At 39.4% G+C, this 24,608-nt stretch overlaps 1 protein-coding gene across 2 annotated transcripts in view; it reads right to left on the bottom strand.

Moving 5' to 3' along the window:
- adcy2b (adenylate cyclase 2b (brain)) overlaps positions 1 to 7,988 on the bottom strand; it is a 71,811-nt gene extending 63,823 nt beyond the window's left edge. Inside the window, exon 1 of one of the 2 annotated variants that reach the window (XM_008421438.2) lies at positions 7,107 to 7,988. In XM_008421438.2, the coding sequence (XP_008419660.1) occupies positions 7,107 to 7,376 (270 nt within the window). In that variant the 5' untranslated portion in view covers positions 7,377 to 7,988. The remainder of the gene's footprint in view (positions 1 to 7,106) is intronic. The other variant, XM_008421437.2, reaches the window with a different exon arrangement.
- Between the last annotated feature and the right edge of the window lie 16,620 nt (positions 7,989 to 24,608).

The raw sequence follows: 24,608 nt of genomic DNA, 5'->3' as shown, positions 1-24,608 counted from the left end.
CAATTTCCATAAACAACACAAAGAGCTTTACCGACTGCAGGTCAGAAATGAACTCTTCATGAAGTTTTAACGTCTCTATGAAAATCCTGAAATGTTTGATTTTTAGAACATGTGACTCTAATCTTCAGTTTATGACAAAAAAAATGTTTAAGTCGACCTTCTTTATGCTGGCAGTTCTTAATTTGTGATTTAAAGTTCAGTTCCAGTGCTAGTAGAATTCATGAATTTGTGCAGAACAGCAGATTTATTTACCGTTTCTATTTATTTGTGTCAGATCCATCAGCACAGAACCAGACTCTCCGGCGCATTCATCAAGCTGTCAATGAGCTGAGACAAAATCCGAGGTTTTCTCTTTACATTAAAATCAACAGACTGTAAAACTGGAAAACAATGCTGCGTATCATTCAAAGATGGCAGAAACTCGTTGTCAACAGAAAGCAGCCGCGCAATCAATCACCCAAGTAAGAGGAACTATTTTAGATTTGCAGAGAACCATTATCAGATGTTGTGTTGACCTCAATTAGTCTGTCAAATTGAGTTTTGAGATGTCATTACGCGAGCATGTTGCCAAAGATCGTGTACCCACAGATGAACACATACACAACAGTTACGTTACACTTCGTGCAATTTCAGAAAAAAAAAAAAAAAGAAGCAAAATGGGGAACATTCTCCCTGAAGATTGCAGATAAGCTTGTGAAGGAAATGCGAGACTTCCCTTGAGAAACTCACCCAAAGGATACACACACAGATACGCAGATGCACGTCCGCACACACACACGCACACACACACACACACACATACACACACACACACACGCACACACACACACCCCCACACACACACACACCGGCATAATGGGTGGCAGCGCCTATACCTCTTAAAAATACCACAGTCACCCATTCAAGCCCAGATCTGTGGAGAAAGATAAAAGTGCGCTGTAATTTTAGGAGCTTTAGTTCTGCTTTTGGTCGGGTCCCTGCCGGCTCCTTGATAAAGCCAGAAAACTTACAACAACATCCGCCCCTCCTTCATCTGCCCCCACCGACTCCAAATCCACCTATTATTTATTCCTGCCATTCTTCTGCGCCCAGCGGTAAGAAATGCACACGCCTCAGCAAGCAACCAATTCAACACCACTGTTATTCCAGAAGGACAAAAAGTAGTACGATGACGCCAATGGACATTTAACTTATATTTTCTTTAGTGTTAGTCTTTTGAATTTAGGACATTTTAAGTCCTTTATTTAAGATAAATAAATTTAAGGCTTCAAGGGTGTGTGGACACCTTGTAATGACCTTTTGTGGAGCACCTATTGCAACTTCTGTAGAGAAGTCTGTTTGGAAGTGTAGTCAAATCCATGAGTGGTGGGATTCTGATGTGATGCCCTTCAGTGACACAAACTCCTTTCATAATTTTCAGCCATTGTTAATGTCCTGATTTACCACTTTTGACGCATTGTCTCACGTCAGTGACACAAAAGCCATATAAAATGCGATATGACCATTCAGACCGAGACTGAAAACAATCCGATATGTGTCTGATTTAGTTCCGCTTATGGAAGTGGCACAGATCGGATTTTTTGGGGGTAAAAAGATCAGAAATGGGCTGCGGTGAAAAAAGCTGGACATAGGTTGTTTATGGGCAACAACAACAACAAAAAAAGCAGATTTGGGTCGCATTTTCCTGCAGTGTGAGTAGCCTTTTTGATTCAGGTCGCACTGTATAGGAAGCAAAAAATAAGGTCCTGGTAGGTGAAGCAGGCCAGTAAAATGTATCGATTTGCTTTAAGTGACTTTAAAGGGATTAAATATTATGACAGCACAGCCAAGAAGAAGCTATTTACTTTTCTGGAATTAACATAGAAACCACTTCTGGACTATTCTCCAGGTGCTACGCTGACGCCCCGTGATGCACACGTGGAGATGACAGAACAAATCCATGGCGTGTCCTTAAACATCCAGCGGCAAAACAATCAATTTGAGATATCAGCAACCACAGCTCTGAGTGGGCCTTCCTTTGTGAGACCATTTCATAAAACACAAAAGCAGCACTTGAGAAACAATGGCTCATGTTTGCAGTTGAGTGTTTGTCGCCAAACAACACTTTTCACTCGACAAAAGCACCGACGCCCACACAGCTGCGAGCTAAACTCTCCTCCCGCTCTCCAGATCCACTCTGCAAGGCTGTCTTTGCAATCCAAAGTGCTTCAAAGCCACTTATGGCGCCACGCATAGCCATACACAAGGGACACCGCCGCCCCTCCCGAACCCCCACACGATGGGCTCCATCCCGTTCAATCCCCTCGCTAAAAGCAAAACTCTCTGTGCAGTAGTTGATAATGGGAGTCATGTGGCACACAAGATGTTAGATTGTAATGAAACCTGCAGCTTTTCAGCTTTTCACATTTTTTTAAAAAAACAGTATTGTCTATCCTGACGACTCACACTGGTTCAGGTCAATCTGTCCTTTTTGCCATTTGGCGCCTACGCATTGACGTTGCTTTCTCTCCTACATCCACTTCCTAACCGCGAGCAAAAACAATTTCATACATATTCACATTGGAACGCTGCCTTTCTGTTCATTTCTCCTTTGTTCTGGTCCGCTGCAGCTGGTCCGGTTTTTAACCTTCAAAGACTAAAAACACAAACAGGGAGCCACTTCTAAAGTCAAAAGGACAGACTTTGAAATACTTTTGTTAGTTTATGCTTGATTGAAATGCTGCTGACATTAAAGATGTTTTGTCAGTGTATCAACCTTTCAGACCTGTCAAGTTTTCTGGTTCCGGTCTGCTCTGCCTCCCCAGAACCAGAACCAAACATGAGTAGCAATCGGCTTCTAAGCGAGCGTCCAGAAAACCGCAAAACTGCTGAAACACGGAGTTCCTGTAAATCAAGGCTAAAAACCCATTTGTTTAGTGTTGTCTTTGATATTAAGAACTAGAATACCATTTACTGAAGTTCAATTTTCCAATTTTCCATTGTTTTTCATTATTATTAACCACTTCAATGTTGTGTTTATCTGATGTTTCATGTTTTTATCATGAAAAGCACTTGCCTTGTTGCTGAAACACAGTGCAGATAAACCTGTCTTTTCTTGGTAGTTAATGTGAATATAGTTTAAAAATGACTAAAATCTGACATAATATAATCATTTCTATGTTACTTTCCAGTAATCTTGTTTTAAGCTCTGTTCCCCTTCATTTCGGTTCTGAATTCCTTACATTAAACCAAAGTTAATGTAACATTCCCTGCTGGTAGATGTCATACATTACTGTCGTAAAGCTACATTTTCGTGCTCTAGATTATGAGCAGAAGATAGAAAAATCACTCTAAACCATCAAAGCCAGGAGGAAACATCTTCCTGGAAGGTACGAACTTATCTATGGTAGGTAGAAAAGGTTGCGCATTTCAATGCTTCAAAGTTGCCATGGTTTTTACAAATCTAAAAATAAATTAGTTTTGAATGTAGTGGAAGTAATTTTACAGACACAAACCAGCCAAATGACACTAGAATGAGAGACTATTGTTAATTTTTTTTTTTTTTTTTTGACTCTCGTGCTGCGCTTTGGCCAGGGCAGCAGTTGGTAACCATGGAGACTGGATAAAAACCAGTGGAGAGACATTTCCCACCAGAAGATACTTGAAGATGCTTAAGAGTTGTAATAATAGAGTAATTACTGGAAGCTAGTTCAATCTTTCCTGCTTGTGTTTGTGTGTAAATTAGTGATTCATAAACTTTCTTTAATAATGTAATGTTCTGACTTTTAGAGAACGTGTTGCTAATGAAGCTTCGCATTCTGCTGCCAGATAAGGTAAAGTCAGATTACATAAATATTCACGTTTTACCGAAGCACTCCAGAGTCAAAGGTCACTGAAAACTTCTCTGCAGAAATGAAATAGCAGGAAATAAATCTATCATTGGATTACCAAGTGGAACTTCATGAAAAAGCAACTCGTTTCTCTCCTTTGTAAACCGCAGAATGTGCTCAGGAACGGTAAAATGTTTTTCACAGGAAACAATGAGAAGGAGTATTCAGAAATATTTTCTAGGCTAGAACTAATTCATAATGAGCTAACAGCTCTCCTGTGGTGCTAGCGATTATTTTAGTAATCAGTTAATCTAACGATTATTCTGACGATTTATCGAATGGAAAACAATTTGCACTTTCTGCAGATAATTCATCTAACCGCTAAAGCCTTTTTTTTTTTAATACAATATTGGAAATACAAATGAACAAATAATTACATTCCTTTTTAAAGTGATAAAATACACATTTTACTGAATTAAAAGGCAATAAAGGCTATTCTTTAGAGTATCATTTGTAGCAAAGGATGCATCTAAAAAAAACACTTAAAAATATGAAAACCTCTCAATAGCATCAATACAGATTAAGGATAATCTGATGACTATTTTCTGGATTATCTGATTAATAATTAGAGATTTTATACTGAATTTGAACCAGGTGAAGTTAACACTTGATTCTGGGTAGAACAAATTTACAGACGAAGGTTTTCTTTTATATTTTAAATCTAAAATGTATGTAGTTTTTATACAGTTTTGACTTAAAACTGTGCAAAAGTGTGTACACACGCTTTGAGTGTGTTCTTCTATCAGAAAATAGCCTTTTTTTAATCGTTTTCGATAAGTTAGCTGACAATTATTTCAATAATCGCTTCATCACGAATAACCCGATTAATCGTTTCCACCCTAAGTGGGTATAAAATGAACTTTCTGGATGGCCAGCACGTCCTGCAGGCTAAAAGAGTGAGGCGATCTGGACGCTCGCTTTAAAAACCAGTATGTGCCTGGATGAAAGCGCTGAGACATGCAGGCTTTAGAGGAACAAGTGCTTCAAAACAGAGAATTTTCAGCAACATACCGTCAAACCCACAGTCTGTACGCTTTATGGGATGTGATTCTTAAATTCTACTCAAGATGACAAACTGATCCAGATCAGTTTTAACGTTGATATTTTACCAGGCGTGGTCAGATAGCTGGTTTTAAAGTCTACAAAGGAATTAAAAAGTTCCTGTCCTTATTTACAAAAATGGGACATCTGCTTGTTTGGCATAATCCTAATCAATGACGACTGGTTTTGAGTGGAAAATATCAAATAAAAAGATTTGAAACTAAACTCAACTTTAGTTTAGCTTGAGTTAATGTATTAAAATCTAAATAAAAAGGGCAAAATGTGGCAAACTTTACGTATTATCTTAGCAAGATCAGGGATAACTGCTCCTCTTTAAAAGAAAAACTAATAAAACTCAATACTTTTTCTTTTTGCTTGAGTTTTTATTCATAAAAGGTCAGAATAGCGCAACAATGTCACAACAGGAGGAATAAACATGTTTGTTTTTGCCCAATCCGACAGAATGCAGCAGACGAGTAGCTTAGGATTTCTCTCTGAGCGTCGCAAATATAAACAGAACTGAAATGGCAGCACAGATGTTCGTTTCATTTACATGAGAGGTGAGGTTGCTGCTTTTATTAAATCGGGAGTTTCACAAAGCCGAGCAGCGCTGACCTCACAGACTGTGGCAGGAAAAGCTGTAGTTAAAGCCTTCTGGCATTGTTCACCACAAACCCGCAAGACAACGGACGTTCTGCGATTAGCCACGACTTAAATGTTCCCAACGTCAAAATAAGAGGAAAAAGGCGACTTAAAGCTCCCAACGTGTTTTGGGCTCAAAATTATTCATACCTCTGACAGATTTAAAATGTCAAATAATCTGTTTCTTGTGACTGGAAGTCATAGTGATGTTTTGTAATTAGTGGAGAAGAAGTGTTCGATTGCCGTAATACCAAAATAGGCTATTAAGGAGGGCAGGAATGTTTTTTTTCTGCATTTCATTCATGGATAAAAAGTGAACGTTAACATTTTTTCCTCAAAAAGGATTCCCCTTGCACCCAGTGTTATTGTCCTTTGGGAGATACTCGTCAAAAACGAGGATTTTAAATCAAAATCTGCCAGGTATGAACCTAACCGTAAGCAGAGAGAACGGTATGCTGTGATAATCCAGAATTGTTTCTGGAGCTCCTTTATTGTAAAAAATGAAACAATATGAACAAGAACTGGTTCATTTAGAGGGTTTCACTCTATTATTTAGAAACCGTTTAAGCACAAAAGTATTTACTTTTAACATGTATAATTTGAATTTTCACCTCAAGACTTTGCAGTTTAGACTTGCACATTGCATATGTAAACTTTTTTTTTTTTAAACAATACTCAGTCATTGCACTTAAATGTTTAGTTTTTTTAATTAAACATTTACAATCAGAAATCCTTTGTCATTGCGCAGAAAAGCACAATGACATTTTAAAAGTAGCAACACTCCAACGCAGTTCAAATAAATAAATATATAAATATAAATATATCAGGAAAAAAAAAAGAAATAATTGAGATGTTAAAAACCTAAAAAATATTATTTAACCAGATAAAAAATTCATTAAGAACTCTTTCACAAGAGTGACCTGGCCAAGGAGCACAAGTCAAGTTAACAGAAATAACAAACAAAACAGTATTAGAAATATATAAATGCCACTAATTTACTTTGGGAAAGTTGCTTTTGAACATAATTAATGGATCACTGTCTGATATATTCAATGTGCTTTGATGGTTGTGATGATGGTACCTGTTAAAATGTGGTTTCTCAACTGTCGACTGTAAGTTATTTTTCTGACTTTTTATTTCTGTGTTTTTATGACATAAAGTACTTTGAACAGAAATGTTCTATACAAATAAACTTGAGCTTGGAAACATGTTTTTTTTTCCTCTTTCACACAATTTTCTAGTTTCCTTCTTGGCAAAACAAAAGTCATGGTGCAAAATTAATTTTATATGCTTGTTGTTTGGTTGGGGGTTTGGACCAAATATGGGAAGTAAAATAAAGTGCACCACCCAAAATGTAAAAATATCATATTTCACATGCAGGAGGAGTCCTTCTCTTCATTCAGTTTTCCGTGAGGAGAGTGCAGCGGCACGCTGCCTGTGTTGCAGTTATTATCAGGCTTCAACTCCTCCTGACCTCATCGTTCTGGGCTTTTAACTACCACACCTCCAAAGTGCTGCACTTACACTTCTTCACGCCTGCCGCCGCGCACTCACCAATCCTGATGCGAAGAACACGGCCAGCAGCGCCAGGCAGGTTCCCATGACGATCAGCAGCAGGAACACGATGAGCGGATGCTGCTGGCTCATCCTGTAGTACGACTCGTACAGCCAGTCCTGGGGCTTCTCCGCCTCCGGGCACGCCTCGCCCTGGAACCCGGGGCCGCCGCCGTCCCCCAGGCCGTCGGGTCCCTCCGCCCCCTCGCTGGCCCCATCGCTCTTCTCCAGCAGGTAGCGTCCGCGGGTCCACAGAGCCTCCTGCCACATGGGGGGCGCGGGGAACTTGGGACGCTGCTGTTCTCCCTGACAAATGCCACCCCCCCCACCCTCAAAATAGAAAAGCAGCGTCGCGTGGACAGAGGGGGCAGACAAGGGGGCAGGAAGAGGGCGAGGGGAGCTTTCTCCCTTAGGACCTTCTGCCGCCCCCCCGCCCTTCCTCTCCTTCCTAGAAAAAAGTTTCCTCGGCTCCTAATAATCGACGCAGAGCTGAGTTACAAAGAGAGAGAACTTTCTTCTTTCCCCGTGCATCCTCGGTTGCTACTTCTGCTGGAGGTGACAAACTGAGTCAGGACAGTGTGAAAACAGATCTTCCTCCTCCTCCTGTCAGTAAGACAGGGGTTGCTTGGACTCCGAGGGAGGAAGATGAGACTTCGGCTTTCTCCCTCCACCAACCTCCACCTTCTTCCTCCTCCTCCAGCTTCTTGTTTGCTCTTTATGATTGGTCACAGGGTGATGGAGAGCCAGCAGAACCCCCGTCGCCGCTCGCCACTCTGCGCTGCAGCCGCAACGAAGCAGCGAGTTACCGTGCTGAGGTGCAGATGAGGACTGAGAGAGGGAGAGAGTGTGTGTATGTGTGTGTATATCTGGGAGGGAGGATAGAGAGCAGAGAGAGAGAGGCTGTACCAATGTGTTGGAAGAGAGAGAGAAAAAAAGCCCCAGAGAGCGAGAGAGCTATTGGGTAAAAAAGTGTGGAGAGGGAGAGAAAAGTGGAAATGTGAAGATAAAGATGTGTTAGAAAAGCAAATATGTAGAGAGAGGCGAGTGTGTGTGCACATCTACGGGTGTTTGCGCGATCTTGTGCAAAAAGGAAGTGACCCAAGACACCGACAGGAGGGAGGAAAAGTGTGAAGCTGGGAGAAGAGGAGGCAGGGAGGAAGAGGATTGTGTCATCGTGGATGCGTGTGTGTGTGTGCTTGTTTAACTGTCCTATTTAGGACTGTTTGAGGCATATTTACTAACATTGTGAAGACAAAGCCCTGTCCTAATGCCGTCAGGTTTGGAGGTAGGGTGTGAATTAAAGGAGCAGTGTTATTTTTTTTCCAGCCATGTTGCATTATTTTATAGCACGGTTACCTTCAGTTGTTCTAAAATCCTGCATATGTCAAATATGACTTACAAGAAATCTGACTTCCATATTTAATGCCTTAAAATTGAGTCTCTGTCTCTTTAAGAAATCTGTTGTTTTTGAATCTCCTCCTTCAGCAAGTCATCACAACATGGCTCCTCTATTCACCCTTTAACATTTCTACCAGTGTTGCACTGACAAGGAGCTCCTTTAATGAGATCAGTAGATGCGATGTTCCATCAGGTGTTTGCTAATTGCTGCTGGTTAGTCTGAAGGAGCTGAGTGTGGGAGTGGCAGCTCTGTGAGGCGGAAGCTTAAAAACTGCGGCTCCAAGGTGGAGCTAGATCCACCCAGGTGATGGGTGCACAGCTGAATGGCTGCCATTAAAGGATTTCTCAAACATGCATGAAAAAAATCAAAGCATCACTCCAGGTAAGTATTTGATGAGGGAATAACATTTTAACATGATGTATAGTTAATAAAAGTCTATTTCTTTTTTAGGAAAAATGTCTGGTTTAGGTATAAATGCAGTTACTAAAATGAATGGAAGTCAATGCAAAGTCCTAAGATGGATAGAAATACAAACTTATGTGTGCGTATGTGTGTGTGCGTATGTGTGTGCGAGTGCGTGTGTAAAAAGCAAAATGAAATTTAGTGAGAAGACAGCTGTGCTAAACCAAGAAGAGCAGCTGAGAGTGGAGGGAAGGAAATGCCACCCCAGAAGATAGCGACAAGATAAAACAAGAGGTAAAATGAAACATATAACCACACACACATGGAAGCGTGTGTTTGGGGGAAGAGGGATGGGGGGGCAGGAAGAGGAAGAAGAAACAAAGCCAGGAAAGAAGAAACCTCAGGAGACAGACAGAGTGTGGGAGGAAGAGAGATTGTTAGCTTCAAACAGAGAGAGGGGGAGGAGGGGCAAAGGGGGGTAATGAGTGAAAGTTTGAGAATGTGTGGATGCGTGGATGTGTGTGTGTGTGTCTGTTAAAAATAACAGATCTGACGAGTCAAGATGCCGACATTCCTCTCCTTCATCATCAATCGCGCTCTTTTCCCGCCTCCGACGTTGTTAGCGACTCCATCTAGCCGCGCCTCATCTCCTCCCTCCCCCCCCAAAGAAAGTCTACCCCTGTCTGTACGGTGAGAGTCTGCAAAAAACCAGCACACTGCAGGTAATGTTGAACAGAGGATGCATTCAACTGGGAGATATTTTTAGAAACCGTGGGCTTTACGTTTTCAGATAAAAGCTGACTGCGCGTGACCATTATCCCGCGCTAGCTAGCACAGAGGTGAAGCGCGGGATAACAAGCCAGCTGGTGTTAAGGCAACGAGGAAAAACGTCAGGATGGGTTCATGTTTTGGCTTCTGTGACAGAAAGTGAGGAACAAAGGTTACTGAAACCAAACTGACTGTCATGAAATGCACTTAATGTGCTTCAAGCGTGTTTGTGGTTTCCACCGTGGAGTTGAAGTCAGATTAAAAACGAGAACTGAAGCATTTACTTTCTGTTTAATATATTTCTGAAAAGTCGTCGGTAGGAGCCCAATTTACACATACAGAGAAAGAAGCTGGGATGACAGTAGCATTGACTGCATGAATGAAACATTGTGCAAAATGGCAAAGAAAGCAAAGAAAATGGCCACAAAACCTGTCAGTATTTAGAAAGCAATCCCACTGATCAGTGTCAGTGACATCAGCTGGTTTAGTCCTAATGACCTATAAAGGCTGCAATTTGCTAAAGTATCCTGATCAAACTAATTTGCGTCCTCGAAGCTCTCAGAACAACCCTCCCGTGCGATTCCCTGTCTCAGCTCCCCCAGACTAGCCAGCAGCAATTAGCAAACACTGTGCTTCTGCCGAACTTGTTAGACAAGCTACTTCTCAGCTGGTAAAAATGTTGCTAAAGGGTTAATAGCGGAGGCATGTTGTGATGACTTCCTTAAGGCTGAGATTCAGGAGCAGGAGTTTTTTAAGAGACAGAGGTCCAATTCAAGACTTTAAATATCAAAATCAAATTCTTTTAAGTCATATTGGATACATATAGCGTTTTTAAAACAACTAAAGGTAACGTGGTTACTTGATTGTGCTAGAGTGGCACGAAGGTTCTGGGTTTGAATCGTGGGATGGAGGATCTTCCGCCTCATATTCAGTGACTGCTGGAGAGAGACACCAGCGTCCTGTAAGCCATGAAAATCTAATAAGAGGATTTTATACTTCTGTGCACTCGAACATTTTAATAAAATATGACAGTGCTAAAAGTTTAACACGCTTTTCTTGTCACTTCAATGTGAAGGGAGACCTTACTGCTGTCATGAGGAAGAGATGTATTTCTGAAACATGCACATAGCTTGTTGAAATCTGTTGCATTAAAGTGCAAGGCTGTCACAATCTGAACAGGAGTCATGTTACCGTCTACATGTGTGGTGCAAGGCGGCTATTTCCTGGCTGTAAGGACTGTCATTGTGAAATCAAGCAAGTTTCAGGGTGGCTTGTAAGACATCTGGAACATCTCTCATTTTAGTGGGTTTTAAGTAATTAAACCTCTTAGACTATTTCTACTAACCAGAGGCCACTGCTTTGTGTCTTGAATTCACATATTTCCCTCCGTCTTCTGTTTTATTTAATATTATCTGTTATAGGACAATATCAGATTTTGTCCAGCACTGGTTCAGTTATTAGATCCAATATAAAATGCTTAATATATTTTTAACAATTTTCAGCAATGACATTTATCACTTAGTGGGAATTATGATTCTTGTGCCCCGATGACTTGATTATGTCTCGTGGAGCTCTTGATAAGATACTGTTACGACTGGCTCAATGTCATAACAAAAACGGGAGACCATGCAGGAGTTAAAGTGTAGAACAATGAATATTTATTAACAAAAACAACAATGGATTGTGGATATCAGTATCAGTGGTGTAATGCAAATRCTTGGATGTGTTGTATGAGTGCATATGGAAGTGTTGAAGTGCCAAAACAAAGACAAATGCGCAAAAAGGAGGGGAGCTGAGGCCTGGCAACAAAACACCACAAGCGTCAAGCGGCAGAGTGGATGCTGAAGGCAACCAGAAGATGGAGACAGCCAGGTTTAAGTACTCTGCGTTCCCAATCAACCTGATCAGCAGCACCTGTAAAGGGGAGGAGAACAAGGACAGACAAAAGCAACACCTGCAGCCCAGCCCTTAAGGCCCAGGGCCATAACAGATACTGAATCAGATTCTTTATGACTTAATTACTGACTGTTTGGGTAATTCATCATCAACCATGTATGATTTCACTCGTTTTCTGGTTTCTCAAACCGAGCCCGCTGTGAGCATGGCAGCACAAATCTGCTTTGGCAGGGACTTTCTGTTTTCCTGTTTTGACAGATTGCACACATGGCCAGTTCAAAACAGGGCGATAATTACCTTCTAATTCTGAAAATGCTGTATGTCGCTTTACCAGTACATGCCGTAAGAAAATGGGCGTCTGAGCGAATGTACAGCGGCGGCGTTGTGTCTTTTTCCTGGAGCACGTCGACTTTGGTTTGGGTTCGACGTTAGCTCAAACGGATCTGAGAGATTAAAGCGTGTTGCAGGCATATCCAGGGTTCGTGTGACGAGAGAGAGAAAAAGAAGAGGCTTTTGTAGCGATTTGCAAGCCTACGGGCCAGAGCGGAGTAATCAATCACAGCAGAGAAGCAACAAGGTGAGAAATCCCTAATGAATTGTGATCCAGTTGGAGGGAATAATGATAATGATGACATTGATAATGATGCATGATGTCCTGGGCTGCTTAACGCTGACATTTCTCACTCATTCTTAATGGAAACAAAGATTTTAGGTATAAAACTCTGTCATTACTCAAACAGGAGCAAGATTAGAATATTTTTGACTTCTGTTTTTGCTGAAAACTTTAGATCACACAATCCAACATGAGTAAATACAAAATGAAGTTCCAAGTCCAAATGACCCTAAGCAGAAATGTGAATATTTCCATTCTTCCCTTAGCATTGACTAACCACATTTTAATAATTTCAACAGCAATATCGAGACCAGATTGATGCCCGGACCTGGAGAATCAATAGATCATTGCAACAGAACCTGTCTGACAACATGAAGTATGGGAAAAGACCTCAGAAAAGCAAACATGGAATGGTTTTGCAAATTCTTTTTGACTCCAATAAGCCATAGAGAGAGTCTATTATGCACAAATGGAGAAAACAAAATGCAAAAGTGGGCAACCTTCCCTTTTATGCGATAGCCTAGTCAAAGTCTGGACATAAATTCAACTGAGGTGCTATGGCGGAACTTTAAATGAGTTCAAAACTCTCTGTTGCAGCTGAATTAAAGCAGTAGTGTAAACAAGATGAGTGGAGGACTTGTTTTCCCCCACCAACGAGATAAAAGACTCTCTGTAACTAACCACTAAGTCTTTATGGCAGCCAAAACAAATCATTATAAAACTGCCTTTTCTGTTTACTTGGCTTATTTTTGTCTGGTATTAAAATTTGTTTAATGATCTGAAACATCTAAGTATGAAGGAGAGGAACCATTAAAAAGCTCCGAGGCAGCAAATACATTTTTACAACACAACAGATTGTAATAAATGACAGAGTAAAAATGCTCTTTTCATTTTATTTTATTACTATTATTACTACAAATGTTAAGTACTTTACCAGCTGGGAGAGAATGACACAGGAATAGAAAACTAAACAATGGATTGCACTGAAGTAGAGGAGCATCGATCCGATATTAATATCTGTATCAGTTCTAGATCGGGTATCAGTGATCAGGGCATATCTATTCAGTCTAATTCTATCCATTGCGTTGTGAGTGACGTCATGCTTTATTATTTATTTTACATTATATTTAGGATTCCTAATTGCACTTTATGAACCACTTCAGAGAAGCTTTGCTGTAGTTTGTTTTAGTCAGTTTCTTTATTATTTATTTTACATTGGCAGTTATACTCCCTAATTGCACCGAACAAGAACAAATTAAAGTTGAGTTGTTTTTACATGTTTGACCAAATTTTTAAAAAACTATTGATGTATTTAAATGTGATCTACTGGTTATCAAATAAATTTGTAATTCAGTACATTTATGCCTGTGTTTAAAAAAAGAAACGCTTTGAGTCAATTCAGGCTGATTTTCTGTATCGGATCGGTATCACCTGATACTAAACCTCAGATATCGGTATCGGAAGTGAAAAAAAGCGGATCGGTGCGTCCCTAGTTTGTAGTTATAACACCTTTATTTTTACCGAGACCAGCGCGTCGAGTCAGTCATAATGTTGGAGGTAATACTGACACCGCCAGAGTCGTGACTCTGAAGGTCGTTAGATAAAAAGGAGGTTTAATACAGATACATTACAGATGGACTGATGTGTAGTTCAGACAATCAGAATCAAAAAGAAGATTTCCCCTTAAAGGTTTTCTATTTGCTTTTGTCAGTTTTTGTCACACACAACTGTTTGAGCTCAAGAACTTCAGTACTGGATGAAGACCTAACCTGCAAAACCACAAACTAGCATTATAAGCCTGCAAATGTCATAGTACGCTTAAAATAAGTGAAAACTAACTTGCAAATAACTTTTCAGCAAAAAAATGTTACAAACATAAAAAGTACAAACAGGCAACTATGAATAAACACATATTGTGCAGGTAGGATGAGGACATACTGTTAGTTTTCTTTCTGTTGTTGTTTCGGATTATTATGTAGTTCTCGGTGAGAGTGCTAATGAATTAGCTCTGGAAGGACTCCAAGAAAAGAGACCAGGTGTTTGCGCGAGCAGATCATGTCGTCCTTTCATGTGATCTTTTTCTCTTTCTATCTTTCTCTTTATCTTTCTTTCCATCTTTTTGTTCTAGCCGTGCGCGGTCAGTTAACAGATTGAGTCCGTAGCTCGTTAATAATGTCTTCCCTTTGGACTAATGCAATGTTCTTGGCCAAGATAAACACTTAAAGATTAAAGATTGTCAGAACAGAGAGGCTGCCCAGGAGACAGATGGAGGGGGAGAGAGTGCAGCGCGGAGACGGAGGATCGTTGACAGCACTCCCATGACAACTGACGGCCCCGACTGTCTCAATGGGACGGCGGAGATGTGTTCGACTGTCTGTGACACCCATATGCTGGATCGCCGCGTACAATCTTTTATGGATTATATTCAACAGCAAAATGCCAAATACTACTGTTAAACCTACTATGTCTTTAAATTTTCCACCCGTTTCTCTATTAGCAAGAAATTAGCTGGGAAGAAGGTACAAATCTATCTATATTCATAAATACTCAAGTTTTTCACATAATTTTAAGTGGCTTCAAAATGAAGTAATCTTACTGGGACAGGTTGTTGAGATCTTCTGTGTGGTATCTACAACTTTTCCCAGTAATTGGCTGTCTTTTTTTCCCCCCAGTAAGCTAGTTTCCAACCAAACCCAAAATAGTGCATATTAATTTAAAATGGGGAACCGTACTATCTCATAGCGTGTGTCCCTATTTTAGCCATGAATTTGACTCGTGACCTGTACTCTGAGTGGCAAAAGGAAAACCATTTTTGGACAGAAAGTCACAATAAAGTCCTGTTTGCAGTTTGTGGGACACGGCAAATAGAAGGTGCTCTGGTCAGATTAGAGCGAAATTCAACTTTTTGACAGAGTCTATGAGAAAGCGGGATAAAAATAGAATGAAAAGTTTAGATTATCAATATGAAGTCTAGTTTAAAATTTGCATTCCAACCTAAAAACATGGTGGCTGTGACAGTGTCATGGAGGGCAGACAGGGTGTCTGGTACGATGGGACCGGCCTACTTACTGTCCAAACGTGAATCCAATCAGAACCTATGAAAGACATAAACTGATTCCTCCATCCAATCTGAAAGCTACTAAATTATGTTGCAGAGAAAGAAAAAAACGGAATGAATACATAAGCACACCACACTTTTCAGAGTTTTGCCTATAAAACATTTTTTTAAAACCATGAGTCATTTTCCTTTCATGTCGTAATTATGCCTGTTAATCTACCACAATGAACTCTAATAACTTTTCAGAGCAGCTTTTAATCTATGATTAATGCTTTATTTATTTTTTCATACATTATAAAAGATAATCATGAAATACATGATCTTTTTTGGTTTTGGTAATGTATGGAGGGCTAAAAGGAGCAAAATGTAAAAAATACATCATTAAATTGATAATTTATTAAATTCAATTATTACATGTCATTAAAACATTCAAATGTATAATAGACGATACAGAAAATTAATCAAATTTTCTGTATCATTCATCAGCATGAAATTATTCTGTCAAACTCACTCATTAGAATCAAGGGGAGGGGCTATGGGCAGGGCTGGGGGTGGGGCTATATCCAGTGCTGGGGGGTGGGGCTAAAACCAACCTGTTGAACTCCAGTAGTTTATCCTCATTCTGCAGGGACAGAGCCTCATTTGTCTTATTATGCTCACATTTCTGTAGTATATTCTATATATTTTTCTGTTTCTCTTTGGGATATAAACTGTAGTTGAAGTAGGGCTGTATAAATAAATCAATTTGGCGATATATATCGATATTTTCCGCCCTCGGAAAGTATCGATTTTTCATCCGCGAGTATCGATCCGTTAAACCATAGGGGTCCATAGCGTTATAGTTCTTTTTAACTCTAGTTTGTTACGGCGTAGCAGCCAAACTCCGCCTCCCTCAGTCTCACTTTCAACTTGAGCTTAAAGTGCACATTATAAACTACACACCAGTTTTTAAATTGTGTTAATAGGCCAAGTACACCGGAGTTATGCTAAAATTAGTAAACCATATTTTTCTGAATGTCAGAGAAATGTCAAAAGCGCCGCCATTCCCCGGCTTTTCCGATTATGTGAGAGGGAATGAGCTTCCAAACGTACAAAACGAAACGAAACATTAGATTCCTGTGTTTTTGGAAATGTAAAATCTTCAATAAATAACGATGGGCTGTATTTTGTTGCTGAGAAACAAAGTAAAGTTGCGCAAGTTACCGTGAAAGAGAAGCGGAAAGGAGTAGCGGCGCGAACGGAGCAGCTGAAAAAGCAGTGAGATCGCGAAATTAATGCAAATTTCGACTGGTAGCATTCACTTCGTAATTAGTTTTTAGCTTAGCGGTTTCTGTTCTGKATATAAAGGATTACCTGAAGAATGAACATGGGTTGATAACATCCGAAGCGGACGCGCAGCGGCGGCGCTGTGTTTTGAGCAGGAAGACGAAGAGGAAAACAGCCCAGCCGGAATCCGCGGCGCAGTGAGGATTTCCATGTTAACAATGGCTGATCGATCATTTTTATTAGCAACAGACAAAGAGTATCAGAGACTGAGAGAACTATGAGATCCTAGCAGTCTGAGAGGCAGCTACTCAGAGATCCAAGCAGGGGAGTAGCGGCGCTGCGTAGCTGCAGGGAGTCGATCACTTTAGCAGTTAGAAGAAAGCAGCTTACAGCCACGGCTAACTCCGGGAACCAAGGTGGAAAAACCTTTTTCCCCATAGTCCAAAAGACTGCATTTTTACTCCAAAATGCAGCCACAGTGTCCAAAAGAAAAAACATACATGCAATCATTGGCATATTGAGAGTCTACAGAGGCTGATAATCTCCCCACTCTTCTCCTGGATTACCCTTTAAACTTTTGAGGTTTATGTCAAATCCACATGAATTAAATGACAAACTAATTCTCCCACTGCATCTTTGATTCATTTTGTCCAGCTGCAGACTGTTAGACTGTCCAATCAGATTGAGGTATTGTGTAGTTGGTGCTTTTAATCAGTTTTCAGTTAACTAAATTCAAGTCTATGGACACAAAATGTCACTAAAATCACTCTGTCCTTCTAAAATCTTTCAGAAAATCGTAAAAATGCACAGAATCTTATCAAATTGTATATCTCAACAAATATCGTGATACATATCGTATTGTGACCAAAATATCGTATATCATATCGTGAAATTATTGTATCACTACACCCCTAAGTTGAAGTAGAAGTAATTCTGATATAAAACTCAAAGAGTGTGTAAACTGAATTGCCCATCTGTTGCATCAAATTAATTGGATATAAAAAAACAACAAAACTTCAGACCGTAGCAGTCACTTTCAAGCTGCTGCACAGCTACAATACATATTTCATAACCAACCCAATAAAATGACCTCACACGCACAAATAAACAGTGACTTGTTTTTTGTTAATTTTACAATTCAAGTTGAGTTTTAAGGTCTTTATGTTATTTTTGTCCTGATTTCAGATTTTTTAACAGCTCACAAACTGGGTGCCGTTAATAATCCTCAAACCGCTAATCCATAAAAATCAGTTACCATGGTTTTAATTAGTTGTTCTGCTTCTGCCGTTTCCTGAACCACAGAGTCTATTTTTGGAGCCAGCATAGGTTCTAATCTCTGCTTCAATAGCCACTTAATTTCATTAAATGTAGGCATTCAGGCATACATTACTGAATCTCTATAAGTATTCGTGTTCATTTTCAGTGCTAACTCATATTGGCATAGTTGAAGTATGTATACATTCCTTGTGATTTTTATTAAATTGGACAGTAGAGCAAAAACTATTATAAAACTGTTAAGCAGGACCTGTAAGCAGTTTCAACACACATTACAATTTCAAAATGTTATAGTTTAAACCCTGATTTTACAGCTCAACAGTATCATGGTCTGGCAGAACATGCGGTTGATGCAGATGTTTCTTCTTTGCATTTTTTCTTTCCTTTCACTTTGATTTAATTGGAAAATCAGGCCTGTGTACACCCAATTTTAGACCAATGACTTTAAGGTTAGTAGCTCTAAAATGTAATGTTTTTTTTATTAATATTATTACCCATTGATTAGTTTATTATCAAAATAGTGGGGGGAAAAAACCTTTAAAAAATTATTTTTGCATTTTAATGACTTGGGTGTTTTTCAGCTGTGTGGAAACAATAGAAAGGTGGAAATTCATTGAACTTTTACCATTTTTTTACAAAAAGCCAAATGTTCATGTATGTAAACCTTTTTTACTTTGCAAAGACCAGAACGTCATGACATGCATGTGTCATGCAGACAAATGTGAATTTATAGAACATTTGTCTGATGTAAAATTATATAGCTTTGCTTCACAGGTATGTTCATAAACAATTAATGAAGACAATTATGATTAACTAATGGGGAATTGTTTCAAACCCAATTAGGAGCTTGATTAAGAAGAATGCAAACATTTACTTTCTATTTATTACCAAAAGCAGTGTAAAAAGCTTTAAGACAACTTTTACTGCTGTACCATAATCTGATAAATTGGTTAACATTAAATTTAGGAATATCTATCTAGTGCTACAAAAAAAATCTGACCTTAAATTGTTTTAGTTTATTGCATATTTTCTTAGATTGGACAGCTACACTAACTTTGAAATAGAAATGACTCTGGAACATCTCTAGAGAAACTTTAATTTGCATAAGAAAGTAAGACAATCAAGTAAAATAGTCTTTGCTAATCACAAACATATGACATATAAACAATGTAAAGTCTGACGTTGAGGCTCCACTGGGCGACCGACGGATGAGAATCCTGCTCTCTGTGTCACTAACCTTCTGATGTGAAAGATCTGGCCTTCTGGAGCGCCAAAGGCCCGAGTATTTACTTAATAAACAGAAGGGAGCGTGAGACAGAGAGGCCGACTGACGGCGGCCATCGCGTGTGGTAATAACCCAGAATCCCTCTGACAAGCTGATAGCTGCTCAACATGAAGTGCGATGCGTTTACAGTCCGCTCGGTGTTGCTCATTCAGTCTCGTGTTAACTGTGAGACTGTCCCGGCGGCTCCGTGGCCCCGGAGAAACAGCGGCAAATACGTGTTTCATTGTCACATCAAGTACGCCTTCTGGTGGCAGCCGAGGCGTTTGGCAAACGTGTGATAAAGTCTTAATCTGTTGCTTTATACATCTGTGTTTACTTTTTCCCAAAGGATCTCTGTTCATTAAAGGGACAGTGTGCATTTTCCAGGCACATACTGCCATTTTATAGCATAACCAAGTAACTATGTTACCTTCAGTTTCCTAAAAAATGCTATAGATATATCAAATATGACTTAAAAGAAATTTGACTTCCTGATTTAAGGCTTTGAAATTTGGTATCTGTCTCTTTAAGAAACTCATGCTCTTTCTGAAACTCCACCTTCAGGAAGTCATCACAACATGGCTCCTCTATTAACCCTTTGACAAAGTTTTACCAGCGTTTCACTGAGAAGCAGCTCAGTTCATGCGCAGTCCCACCAGGTGTTTGCTAATTGCTGCTGGCTAGTCTGAAGGAGCTGAGTGGGGGAGTCGAGGGCTGCACTGTGAGGTGGAAACTTGGAAACTGCAACTCTGAGGAGGAGCTTTGTGTTGAGGGCGTGGCTAGGTCCACCCAGGCATTTTTCCACAGCTGAATGGTTGCTAGAGGAGATTAAAGGCTTTCCCAAACATGCGTGAAAGAATCCAAGCAACACTACAAGGTATGTTTTTGATGAGGGAAGAATATTATGACATTATATAAAGCTTTAAAATGTTGAGTTTTACATGATACCGTCGCTTTAAATTCAGCTCAAAATGTTGACAGTACTTGAAGTTTTCATATTTTTTTCACATTATTACCTCAAAGTTTGGTGTCGTCAACAGGAATTTATAACACAAAGTGTTTAACATTTGTGAAGTTGAAAGGCCTGTTATGCATTTCTGCATTTTTACAAATAAATTTGGGCAAAAGAGGGTATCTGCATTCGTTTTACCCTTTTCTGACAAAAAAATTAGTTCTGGACCAAAATCGGAATCAGCTGGTCAGGCTTTGTAAAAATCGATGACCGTCTGGAAAACTGCAATCAGTGCACACTAAACAAACCCCTTTAAAAAAGCGAAAATATTTGTGGTTGTAACATGAAAAAATAAAGATTTGGAGAAACTGAATACTTTGGCATAATATCGAAACATACAAGATATAAGATTCCTACTCGGTGGCACGAAGTCAGTCTGATCTCATTTGATGTGCTTCGACAGAAAACAGGGGAGATAAATGAAGAGAGCTCCGGCGCCCCGCGGCACATAAACACAACGTACACACACACACACACACAGCTTGGTTAACGGCGTAGCTGGAAGTGCATCTGGCTGACTGTGCCAAACGAGACGGCTAGAACTGTGAGCCATTTTCATCTCTAGAACTTCACACTCATTCAGTGTGATAAATGTTGCTCTTTAGAGCTCCTTCAGCAGGTCTGCTCAAATAAGGAGAATCATTCATTGCCAACGAAATACACACAAACAAATAAAGCAGAACTAATCGCTGGCATTTAATTTAGACGAGAGATTGAAGGGAAGAAGAAGAAGAAAAAAAGAATAATAAAATCAAATTCTCTGTGTCTGACAGAGAAATACCACACTAACCTTCTACTTGTTGTGAAGCAGTAAAACAATGTTTTTTCAATTAATGTGAGTTTAAGTAGCTATAAATAGAGTAAGCTTTTATATTCCCTCACATTAACGGCAGGTGTGGCTGGGGTGACCACCTGCTACCCAGCGCACACACACACAAACACACGCACGCACACACATCCAGAGCTCAGTGCATTGACAGAATGAGAGCACACTGAGGAAGATCGGCCCTAACGTGCCGATTCTGCGTCAACACCCTCTGACATACAGAAAGCGTCAGGACAGAAGACGAAGAGAGAGGACGGCGGGCGGAGATGCCTTCGTGCATCGTAGGAGACCAGCGCGTCGAGTCAGTCATAATGTTGGAGGTAATACTGACACTGCCAGAGTCGTGACTCTGAAGGTCGTTAGATAAAAAGGAGGTTTAATACAGATACATTACAGATGGACTGATGTGTAGTTCAGACAATCAGAATCAAAAAGAAGATTTCCCCCTTAAAGGTTTTCTATTTGTTTTTGTCAGTTTTTGTCACACACAACTGTTTGAGCTCAAGAACTTCAATACTGGACGAAGACGTAACCTGCAAAACCACAAACTAGCATTATAAGCCTGCAAATGTCATAGTACGCTTAAAATAAGTGAAAACTAACTTGGAAATAACTTTTCAGCAAAATATAGGAGCTGTTTTCATGTCAATACTTCCCTAATATCAATGAAAAACTACTGGCAGAGTATTTTACTTATAACACTTATCATATTTCCCATGCTACAGGATAAATGATCTACAAGTGCAACTGCTATTTTTTCATGTCTTGAAATGGAAAAAGTTTGTGTCCACAAATAAACACCCATTGAACTCAGGACCTTCCTGCATTGCTGTCAACAGCACCACCGTGCAGGAATACTTCAGAACATTCCTGCCAAAAGGAGTCTGAAAATCATATCAGTCCCAAGAGACGCTTGGGGTTGGATGGTAATAATGGAGGCATTTTTCAGCTGTAGGGGTTATTGTTCACAAATGTTAACAAAAGAAATAGATTTTTGAAAAATTGTGATGTTTAAACACACCAATTATTCCTCAACTAGCAAATGAAAGGCTGTGCAGCTCATTAACACAGAGGAGCAACCACACACTGACTAAAGAGCGCATCTTCTTTTGAGGTGAGACTGCACATTCTCTAAAGCCGCGTTTCCATTGACCGTAAAATTGGAATCACGAAAATAAATTTGGTTAATGGAAACACACCGATTTAAAAATAACCTCAAGTTTTCAGATAAAAGGTATTGTGCTAGGATGAGGTGGTTTTTCAAATGAATTTCACAAAACTGTGATGGAAACCCTTTTTTCAGCTCACACAAGTCACATGATCAACAACTGGACGTTACTACTGCCAGAAACGACAAAGAAGACGACAGGAAGTGGTAGGAAGATGAAGGCATGGCAATTTTTAATGACTTATTGCATGAACAAATTTATTCAAGTGTGATTTTAATAGCATTGCTCATTTAATAGAAACACCACACTTGTGAAATTGTGTTTTTTCTATATTAGCGGAAAATTAACAAAGTTTTGCTCAAATTTGTAATGGAAACACCAACGCCAAAAATTCTCTCAAAACACAAAATTGTGCCGTATTTGATGCTTAGTTGTAAATGATAAAATATGCCACCAGGCCATAAAATAATCACAACACAATTTACTGTGGCTTTTAGCACACTGTATTTCGCTGACATACTTGAATTATATTTGTACTTTTCAGCTGCAGAGAAAGGTAAAAGAGGGAATTATGTTCTCTTCTGAGTCTTCAAAAACAAACTCCTCCATCTGTCTGCCTAAAATCCCCCATTTCTTATCAAATCCGTAGCTGTTTAGTTATAAACTAAATTAATCCACTTGCATTTTAGAGAACTTAGAAGTAGCAAAGAAAACCAGTATAGATTCTAAAAGGAGACTCACAATTCAAGTGTCAAATACACCACAATTCTGCATTTTAATTGTGTTTTATCAATCCTAGCCAGTCTGCCAACAGCAAAAGAAGACATACTCTGAGTTTAATTGCTGCCTTGTGCAGGAGATCTGGAAATTTTATTTCCTAAGTCATGACGATCCAGTCTGTGTTAACAGCGTAAAACATCCCATTTTTCATATTTTTTGTCTTCTGTCAACATTTGAATGCCTGATGCGGTGAAGCAAAGAAAGTGGCAGAAGTTGTCAAGATACAGAAAACAACAAGCAGTTCCCAACAGCACACTAAGCAGTGAAACCCCAGCTGTTTCATTGTCATCAAATTGCTCATTAAAAGAATTGTATTCCCAATTTGACTCAATTAAAACTTTTTTTTTTAAAGTAATTGAGCTAAAACTTCCACATGTTCCAACTGACTGTTCTTTTTCACTGCTGAAAGTCTCAGTTCTTTCTGTATCATTTGTTTACAGGCATCCTCCATAAAATGATTCTAAAAACACATCCGCAAAGAACATGGTGACAGAATATTCATATGTTCTTTCACAGAGAACCGTTTTTTATTTTTATTTTCTTTCTTAACGGAAATAAGGGAGCGGCTGACGTGCCGGTTCCTAACATCCGGAGACAAGCTTTTATCATGGCTGCCACTTTAGATATTTCCTGTTCGTTTTTCTCAGTCAGGAAGCTTTTAAAGTGAAGTAGACTATTTCAATTGACCTAATTTATCAGAGCTTCTCTCATGTTTAGGTGAAAGAAAACATTCTGCCTGCCGAGTCTGAAAGAGACGTTTCATGGGCCTCGAAAGCGACTCAAAAATACACATTTTAAAGGAATCTTGCGATTTGGCCTAATTACTCTGGTAACACTTTATTTGAAGGGGGTGAATAAGACTGACATGACACTGTCATAAACATGACATAACACCTGTCATAAACATGAATAAGCCTTCATAATAAGCCATAATTTATGACAACAGTCATAAATTATGGTAAATTTATTTTAATACAAAGTTGACATTATTCAGAATGTCTTTGTTATGACAACTTGACATTAACCGAGAAATCATTACTAATATAAATTTTTTATAAAAGTATTGCTGATTGCACTTTAAAAATTAGGTATCTTTATGTCATTAAAGGTAAAGTTTAAACAGTAATGATAGACTGGTTAAGATTTACTGTTACTGTTAAGATTTGAGTCCAACTGGTTACTCATGCAGACTGAACCAGGCTGCATAGGAAACCTTTTGAGTGGCTACATTTCATTGCTTAGTGGGTTTTAGTTCCTGTAGCAAAAACGCATTCAGTGTCACTTTGTTTCTTTGTCTTCCATCAACTAATGGATAATCAGAATGCATTAAACTCGCAGGCCTGCAGAGAACAATCTCTTAAAACCAAAGATCAGCATGAGGTCAGGAAGAACTGTGACGCCAACATTTACACTCTAGCAAAGTTTCCTCTGTTGCCTTTTTAAACAGTCATCAAAAACATGGAGGTCACCTTTCGATGTATCCTCTGAAGCGCGCATGCATGGAAAATTAGAAAATGAAGTTGCTATTTGAAGACTAAAACATTCCCAGCTTACGAGCGTCTTATGAATACAAAACTGTTGATCAGCCTGGTCAGGATTCCATTTAAACCGCAGAGTAAAACTGACAAAATGCTCAAAATAAACCGAACTGTCATATTTGATAAGATAAAAGTGACCTTAATCTGGTAACTGGGTCTCTCCCCTCACCCAGCAGTGATTAAAGCACACAGAGATGACCTACATAAGCGCCAATCAAGGTGGGGGGGGCTTTAGA

Source organism: Poecilia reticulata, linkage group LG11 (assembly GCF_000633615.1).
Source record: "Poecilia reticulata strain Guanapo linkage group LG11, Guppy_female_1.0+MT, whole genome shotgun sequence".
NCBI classification, from domain to species: Eukaryota; Metazoa; Chordata; class Actinopteri; order Cyprinodontiformes; family Poeciliidae; genus Poecilia; species Poecilia reticulata.
The sequence above is the reverse complement of the archived record's forward strand: the minus strand, read 5'-3'. Positions and strand labels throughout refer to the sequence as shown.